Source organism: Magnolia sinica, chromosome 4 (assembly GCF_029962835.1).
Source record: "Magnolia sinica isolate HGM2019 chromosome 4, MsV1, whole genome shotgun sequence".
NCBI lineage: Eukaryota > Viridiplantae > Streptophyta > Magnoliopsida > Magnoliales > Magnoliaceae > Magnolia > Magnolia sinica.
The window spans coordinates 108,260,680-108,270,104 of NC_080576.1; the positions used below are offsets into that span (position 1 = coordinate 108,260,680).

At 41.7% G+C, this 9,425-nt stretch overlaps 1 protein-coding gene across 2 annotated transcripts; it reads left to right on the top strand.

Moving 5' to 3' along the window:
- The first annotated feature begins 419 nt into the window (after window positions 1-419).
- On the top strand, window positions 420-6,594 carry LOC131243728 (methyl-CpG-binding domain-containing protein 5-like). Of its 2 annotated transcripts, none has more exons than XM_058243258.1 (4): window positions 420-1,215; window positions 5,229-5,429; window positions 5,534-5,702; window positions 6,296-6,594. In XM_058243258.1, the coding sequence occupies exons 1-4, from the start codon at window positions 694-696 to the stop codon at window positions 6,448-6,450; spliced, it is 1,047 nt and encodes a 348-aa protein (XP_058099241.1). In that variant the 5' UTR covers window positions 420-693; the 3' UTR covers window positions 6,451-6,594. The 2 variants fall into 2 exon arrangements, with proteins under 2 accessions (XP_058099241.1, XP_058099242.1); XM_058243259.1 differs by having other exon boundaries at window positions 421-1,215; window positions 5,534-5,763; window positions 6,296-6,433.
- Window positions 6,595-9,425: the final 2,831 nt, after the last annotated feature.

Consider the following 9,425-nt stretch of genomic DNA (forward strand, 5'->3'; position numbering starts at 1 on the left):
TAGATTTTCATGTGGGGCCCATGGTGTGTATCTTTCATCAAACCCGTTTATCAGGTGTAACTCACCAGGATGAAGTGAAAATATAAAAATTGGCCTGGTCCTGTGCAGCCACACGTGAACTTAGAGGTTTTAAGAACAATTTTACATTGTTCTAATTGGTGTGGCCCATCAGAGTTCTCTATCAGGTTGATGTTTTGTACGTACGGTTAAAATAATAATCATAACCTGATGTACGGTATGGATTTGCACGTATCACTTAGTGGGCCTCACAGAGGTTGGGTGCAGGTGCTGTAAGACCTGGGACACTTAAGCACGCGTGGCCACCTTTGTAGGATTCAGATTTCCCATACACGAGTCAGGGTAAGCATGCCACGTTCAGGGACTCTGAAAGCTATTTTAATCTCGGTTTCTTCACAAGACTAGAGACATACAGACAGTTCATCTGAAGCTTCTAACGGCTGAAACTCCTCCAAAATTAGCAAACGCAGCTCACTCTACCGGTCATTCTCTTCCTTCCTCTATAACATGCGCCGGTAGTGCACCTTCCACACCCACCATTACAAACCCCAAGCTTCGATAAAACATCCCTCCGCCTCTGAGCTCTTACCCGCCACCCACCGGCGCATGTTAGAATTCCCCCCCTTCCTCTATATAAAAAAGAACTGAAACTTCAACGACTCCCTCTAACTGGAAATGTCTGCCTCCGAAACTCCCGACCGAAAACCGTCGCCGATTCCATCTGACCCGAGGCCCTCGGAATCTGACTTACTCGCCGGAAACCTCACTGAGGGCCCGTCCGACCCCGAGCCGGAATCTGACGCCCGCGCGTCATCCAACGTCCCCGACGGAAAAGCCCCATTCGAAGCTATGGCGGGCAAAGAAGCAGCAGCAGCAGAAGGAGAAAAACGCCAGGCGAAGAATTTGTTTGTGAAGTCAGAAAGCGTCGAAGATCGCTCGCCACCTACTCCTCCGCCTCCGCCGCGGAAAGATCTGTTTGTGGAAGCAGACGTGAAGCTCGAGCCGGGTCTAGGGGTTGATAGTTCCGTCGACAGAGGCGTACGGACCCCGCCCGCCGCCGAGGAGGCCTCAGAGGAGCCGAAGAGGGGATTTGAGCTGGCGGTCGTCCCGTCATCGACGCCGGATTGGTTGCCGCCTGGGTGGCTGACGGAGGTCAAGGTCAGGACCTCTGGTGTGACCGCAGGAACGAAAGATAAGGTAATTCGCCTTCCTTCTTTCACTCTCTTCGAATTTGGAACTCTTGAATTGGAATTCTGGAGATGATTTTGTGTTTCTAGCGTTTGTGGCTTTTGAAATAACCTAAAGATTGCATTTTTTCTTAATAACTTGCTCATATAATATATTATTTGAAAGTTGAAACCTTTCAAATCCAATGCGTGGAATTTTTGTAGATGATTATGTTTGTTGTGGTTTGTAGAACTCCAGAATGATGGTAAGGTTGGTACATTTATAGTTGGATGTTGTTGTTTTGTCTGCATGATTTATTATTTATTATTATTATTATTATTTTTTGGTTTAAATTTTCTTTGTTGTTATGATTAGGTTTTGGAATTTTTGGAAATGTGAGAAATTTCAGGTTGAGAAAGAATTTCTACTGTTTGTAGAAGTTAGTTCAAATGAGATTTGGCTTCTTTTCTTGATATTGGTGAATTAGTATGACAGTAGTTTTAGATCTTTTTAAAAGGAAGGGTTTTAAGGACTGGGTTACTGATTTTTCTTTTCTGGTATCAGCATGTGAGTAATTTATGATTGTAATTGGTCTCGGTAGTGCAAAATTGTTTATGGAGGATGTATTTGATCTTTGAGTTGCTGGAATCTTATCTGGTTATGCCTATTTAGTTACCAGTGCAAACTGAATTCAACTGAGTGTTGATGGGCAACTCATGAGTGAGGAAGTCGGAACTGTTTATGATAGTTACCAACAACACATCCTCAGTTATGGGATTATCTACCATCGCATCTTTGTCGGATCTGCTGTTGTCTCTTTTCGAGATGCCATAAGTAGCAATGTCATTTACATATCGAATCTCTCGCCTGACTCGCGCAGGTATGCATGTCACGTGCCTGCTGCTAAAATAGGAAGTCGGAACTGTTTATGATAGTTACCAACAACACATCCTCAGTTATGTGATTATCTACGATCGCATCTTTGTCGGATCTGCTGTTGTCTCTTTTCGAGATGCCATAAGTAGCAATGTCATTTACATATCTAATCTCCTGCCTGCGCAGGTATGCATGTCACGTGCCTGCTGCTAAAATGGGAAGTCGGAACTGTTTATGATAGTTACCAACAACACATCTTCAGTTATGTGATTATCTATGATCGCATCTTTGTCGGATCTGCTGTTGTCTCTTTTCGAGATGCCATAAGTAGCAATGTCATTTACATATCGAATCTCTCGCCTGACTCGCGCAGGTATGCATGTCACGCGCCCGCTGCTAAAATGGGGAGGTGACTTTTACGTGCACGAGATCCACCTCCCGTCCATCAGGTACAACAACCCTTGTTTGGCCTTGTTCCCCAAACGAAGTCTGATTCAACACTCAGGTGGGCCACCCCATAGGGAACAGTTTAAATCTATGCCTAACGTCTAAATTCACGTGATATAGCTCGCGTGAGGTTTGGAATAGCCTGATTTATGGGGAATGCTTCCATCCTGATGAGGCATGTGAGATGAATGGATTGGATGGGATATAGTCACCACGGTGGGCATGATCATCACAACTGTTTTCTATGGTGGGGCCTACCTTGGTTTTGGATTGTCATGATTTTTGGGTTCTAGGGTGAGAATGAGGTAGCTTACCTGATGGACAGGGTGGATCTCATAAAAGTTCACCACCATTATGGTGCTTGTTAGGCACGGACGCAAGTCATGCTAGCGGGGTCCTTTGCATATAGTAGGAAAGGAATCGAGAAATGTTCCTGTAGAACTCCAAAACTGGTGGGAATGTAGGATTAAGAGTGCTTTTGAGAATCTTTGGTCGAATCTTGGCAATTAATATGATATCACCTTTCTAGAAATGTTGAACCTTGATGACTTGAGGGTGTAACTCATCTCTAACTTTCGGTGGTGAATACTTTTCTCAAAGCCTAGAACCAAAAAGATTCAGTTTCATCTTCCCAAGGTTCTGCATGCCTTTGGTGTTTATCCAAATGTGTAAGCTGAGATGCCATGCCTTGCCATTGTTATCACGTTTTGTCAATTTTCATGCTATCTGTTAAGGATGGAATGGATGAAATTTGGGGTCTGACATCCGTTGAGAGTTGATGGCAATTTAGTGAGCTGTTGCAAGCCATTCACATTCTTTCTAATATGTGAGCTGAGATGCCACACGTAGCCAATTTTTTCTACATTTAGCAGAGATTGAATATTCGACTTCTTGGGTCTAACTTCTGATGAGAGGTTCTGATAGGATTTGAGCAAAGCTTCTGCACATCATTTATCTCTCTCCAATACACAAGGGGAGGTGCCACGTCAATTAGTCAATTTTTCCATGTCTAGCCTTGCACGTTTTTTCCTTACTAGGGAAATGGCACGTGCAATGCACGTGGAGAGGACGGAAAGGAGACAGATATGGAGTCAAAAGGGGGTGCACAACATGGGTTTGTTGACTACATGCGAAGAGAGAAAAAGGTTGCAGCCTATTTTCATAGAAAGATTGAGTGGGTAAATTTTGGCCATCAATGGATTTTTTGTGGGAAATCTTACGCATAGGTTTCCAAGCAGCTACACTATCCAAATGACCAAAATACTCTTATCATTAATTCAAATCTCTTTCCATGTCCTTTAAATATTCAAAGTACGGCATTCTTGGAAAACTATTTAAATTCAAAGTTCGGCATTCTCGGAAAGTTAATTGCGTGATTCAAATATCTTTCCATATCCTTTCAATATTCAAAGTTAGGCAATCTTGGAAAATTAATTGCGCGGTTAAAATTGTCCCCACTGCTCATGTTATACATAATAGAGATGTGAGCTGAGATGCCACATTCGGCTAGTTCTCTTTGTGTTTTCTAACATCTGATGAGAGGATCTAATAGCATTTTAGCAAGCTTCTGCACATCATTCATGTTTTTTCCTAATGTGTGAGGTGAAATGCCACGTTGATTAATCAAAATTTCCTTGTTTAGCCGATTTTTCATGCTATGTCTCAACGATGGATACATATCAGCGTAAACGATGTTGTCAAATGGCATAAGCTATCCTGTACCATCATGTGGGCCTGATCGGCGCGTAAATGAGCCAGCTCATAGGCTTGGCTAAGCCCAGGCTAGCCTCAGCGACAAGATGAACATCTAGGTCAAGCCTGCCTCAACTGCTACATAAGAATGTATTCCAATATTTTTAAAAAGTTGCTAGACTGGGCTTTCTTCTTGAGCCTTCATGCAGATCCAAACCCAGGCCTGGCCTGATTATTTATTGGACCTTGAATGTCATGCCCAAACCCTGGCTGCAGCCTATAACCTCAGCCTAGCCTAGATCAATGTCCATGGGTTGTGCCCAGGCCAGCAGCCAACTTTCACCCCTAAATATATGACTTTTGGGACTGTTGATTTGTTAAGCTATTTTGTGGTAGTCTATAGACAAAAATCGCTGTGATTGGACAATTTTAAGCATCCATTTTGCCATGATTAAAAATTGAATGTGGACTGCTGTTCTAACTATTTGTTTTGCAGGTTACTTATTGGATGGCTACAAAAGTCTAATCTCCTTGACTCTGGGAGATTGCCTATCCCTGTGCTGGTCCACTACAACAACAGTTCTGATCACCGGATGTTTGCAATGTGACCGCAAGGAGGGTGCTAAGAAATGTCATGCAGTGGGCTCTGCATATTAGCATTCCTCATTTGGAAGGATGAGGGGGTTCCTGGGTTGTTTCTAAACGCACAAGGTCTTAGATATCTTTAAGATACTGGTAACCTATTGTTTCTTTCTGGAGGGGATTGTCACAGAGATGAGAGAATTCCTCATCCATTACGAAGCCCATCAGATTATCATTTTGGATCACCGTTCCATGGTCCCCACGTTCAGAAATCCTTTGTGTCAGCAAACTGTGTTTTTTGTTTCTTTCTAATGTGTACCTATAATTTCTCATGCGATCTGCTGAATTTGGGAATGGCTTAATAAGTAGTTTCTGTAGATTTTTAAATGGAGAACTGTTGATGACACAGTTCATAATTGATAAGGAGTATCATGTGGATTGTGCAGTATTTTTATGATCCTGTTTCACGCCGCCGTTTCCGCTCGAAGAAAGAGGTGTTCAGCTTTCTAGAGACGGGAAAACTTGGAAGATACAAGTCTAAAACAAAGATTGGTGAATCTGATGCGAACAATATGCTGATAACAAATACCAACAATACGCCTAAAACAAAGACTGGTGAATCCGTTGCAAACATTACAAATAATACAGTGAGTTCAATAATTGTTCAATTAGAGATCTAGCAGTTGGTTTTATTTTACTTCATTTTATATTTTTGTGAGGCTTACCTTTGTTTTCCTTTTCTGCATTGTAGCCTTCTCCCAGCTCTAGGCCTCGTAAGCGAGATCGTTCTAGCTCGAAACAGAAGAATGCTTCGAGGTTTGATTTTGTCAACTGTCCAGAAAAGGTGAGATGGGTTCTTAGCAATGCTGCTGAAGGGTCATGGAAGCCCTTCATCTGTGGCGAGGAGGTGCCGGACTCCAGTAAGAAAGCATGGGGAACTGCCCTTGAATACCTCAGCAGTGGTGCTGGCAAATTTCAAGAGTATCTTCCTGTCTACCCAGTTATTTCTGTAATATGAATTCTGAAATAGTGTTTTAGAGAGATGTCTTCTCAATGATAACCTTTTTTTAACCTTTTCAAGAGAATGCTGCCTGGAAGCACCAACCTGTAAACATCGAATACAAATGGCCCACAAGTTACGTGCACACGAGATCTGCTCAGTTCATCATATGAGGTCCTCGGTTGTGCATTTTTTGTAGCCCAAAAGCCAGCTGGTTTGCTTCTCCGGCAGCCCATGTGTAGAGAAAAGAACAGGCCATTGAAAAAAGGTTAATATCATTATTCCACATTGGAAATATGTGCGTGGGCCATCAGATGCGGTCACATTTACTGTGGAGCTCAGGCTCGCCGGTGAATGAGCCATCCTAAAATGTGTTCCTCTTTTGTATATTTGGGGTGTTTTTATTTGGTGTTTGTACATGTGCTTCTACTGTCAGTAGCATTCCATATCTCAAGTGGAAGTAGCATTCCTCTATCACTCCTGTTTGGCTAAGGTAGATCATTGGTTTTGCAGGTGACTCAAAGGAAGCAAAATGCTTGAATCTTATAACAATGGAAGGTTGGAGCAAAAATCTGGAGTCTGTTCTTCTGCAGGTCAGTGCATCCTATAAAACATCTCAATCAAACACCATAAGAGTACAAAAGGAGGCCTCGAAAGGCAGACGATGACGAACGATCATGAGTTTCTGGAGTTCTTGAAATCCTTGGAGGAGAACTTTGTAGAAAGGTTTGTCTCTTTAGACAGGTTAGAAAAAAAGATGGAATAGTTAAATGAGTTATACAAAATCAATAAAGGGTTACATTATACTGAAACTCTACTGCTTGCTGAAACTGTCCTTAAATGACTACTAATTCCTGATGCACCATCTTCATGCACCAAATGCAACAGGGCATGTGATGAGTTGGTCCCCATGTGACCGATCCTCAGTGCAAAATCCATTTAGCGGGTCAGCTGCATGAATGCAGAAGTGGATGGTAAGGAAAATAATAAATCAACAGTGATGTGTTGGTCACGTGATGAAAGGGCTGCCCTGTCCTAATTGATTTTAGGGCTGGAATTTGGATGCATGCACTATGAGTGCAAGGCATGTCAAATTTGGCGACTCAAAACAACTCACTCAAATCCAGTACCGGACGGGCTGTGGGTGACTCGATCAAGTTGGGTTGAGTCGCACCCTTTTTCTTATAACACTAAAAAGGTAATAGAATGTAGAAATTTTTTTGTAAAAAATAAAGAACTACCAACTCTATTTTCAATATAAAATTTACTTAACGTGTGACATAAATTATAATAAATATCAACCCATCGTGTTGAAAATATTTTGAATAAGTATTTGACTAATAACATTTAATAAGCCAAAAAATGATCGAAGCATGGACCCATACAATTAAGTAATTTTTCATGAAACTATCACTCACACTAACTTCTCGACTTTTTCCATTTTTAGCTTGTTTCTTGGCTGGGTGTCAATTGGTGAGAATGTCCTTCAATTCCTCTCAATCCAATGAAGAGAAGAACACGTTTTACTCAAGACCTTCATCCACGTTCACTGGCACTTCTTTGGGATTAGGAGCATCATCCCCATAATTGTCCAACTGAGTAAAAGCTATAAAAGAAATGAGTCAGTAATACATGTAGAAAGCATCCTCATACAACTGATATGATTGGATGTTCTCAACCTTCCTAGAGCTACACTCATCGTAGTCTACAGTAGGCTTAGCTGACCCTTTTGTCTTAGTAACCATTCCAAGTGAGATAGTAGGTAGGTAGTTAAGAACATCCCTTCATGCATTTGCTTAACCAACCAAGAGATAACTGTGTTGAGCTCCCAAGTATGTTGCATGAGAAGGCCATGGTCAGATAGCAGCAACTCGTGAAAGCTGAAGAAAGCATAGTTCTAAAACTCGGTGACTCGACTTGAAATTTGGCTGAGTTTACTCGAATCTACAAGATTTGAAGCTGAGTCTGTTGGAAACAAGATGACAAGCTTGACTTAGATTCGAAATATTAGGTTGACTCGATGCAACCTGAGCGAATCACTCAGCTAGTTAATGTTTTTCAATGAATTTTCAGTCTTTGATAGTTTCAGCTCCTATGCCTGATTGATTATTTTGTTCTTTCCATTGCTTCATACTAATGGGGCACAGTTGGTTTTGTATTACCATCAAACTAAGGACTAGAAGTTTGGGGCCTGTTTGGTTTTCCAATTTCCTATGAAATGTAAAGTAAATGAGCCATCATTATCATTTCTAAGTGGTTGTTTAAATAGGAATTATGGCTTATAAATCGAGAGTCAAATACACTTGTAAAGTAGGTAAATTAAATTATAATTATTATATTTATATTATAAAACTGCCATTTTTATAATGATTTATTGGTGAAAGAAACAATGTAGCAAAATCATTGTTGCAGTCCAATGTAAGTGATATCACCACACAGTTACATGTAATTGGAAAATCAAACAGGCCCTCGATGACATTTGCCCAATAAGCATCACCCATTGGAATATTTAAGATCTCATTCATTGCTTCTTTCATTCTTTTCATTTTTGTGTTTGTGTGTGTCAATTGACCCTAATCACTCATCAAAATAACTAGCTGTACGAAAGCATTCTTCAGCCTATCCAAGCTCCCGAATACTTAATCGGACAGGACTTGACGGACTCTAAGTCAACTCAGGTGAGTTGCATTGACTCAGACGAGCCAACAATTCATGATCAATAAACATGTATCAACCACGCCTTGAATATAGAGCTGGGCATGGGACGACTGCACTCGCAGATTCAACTCGTCCAACTCGACCCGAACCGTGTGGGTTAGTCGATCCAAACTCAAACCGATTCCAGTTGGGGTCACCCATTAACTCGACTTGACTCAAAATCCAACTTGGTACTAACTCGACTCATTGAAAACCTGACTCTCTCTCTCTCTCTCTCTCTCTCTCTCTCTCTCTCTCTCTCTCTCTCTATATATATATATATATATATATATATATATATATATATATATGAGTTACGCTCATGTGCGCGTGCACCTTTGCATACGTGTCATAGGCGTCTAATCTGAACGGTCCATGTGATGCGGAATCCCATGATATCCCAAGACACAAATTTTCATCCTCATCTAAAATTCTGGTGGGCCATAGCAAAGAGAAATGTAAATCAATGGAGGAAACCGTTTTCACTTTTCATGGCCCACCAAAGTTTTGGATCAAAGTAAAAATTTGGCTCGGGAGGTTTAATGAGGTTATGCCATGTAGCTGATGGAGAGGCTGCAATTCCGGCAGCTGCACCTTGGTTCTGAGTTATGATTTCAGCCCACGGATACCCACTGCACCCGACCCGATTTAGTGCTGACTCGACCTAACTCGGTATCTGTGACAGGGTTGGACTTGGTCTGGATTAGTCCAGGCTAGGCCCGAACTCGGAGCAGGTCAGGCATGCTGTACTTGGTACTGTGTCGGGTCGAGTTTGGGTCAGGTCTATTTCAAAACCGGATTGAGTCGGGTCAACCCTAACTTGGTCCAACTCGACTCAATGCACGGCTCTACTTGAATAGATGTTCATTAGACTCTAAACAAGGGCCGTTGCTTTTGTAAACCCAAATAGCATTATTAAGAATTAACGACTACTGTTTCACAGCTT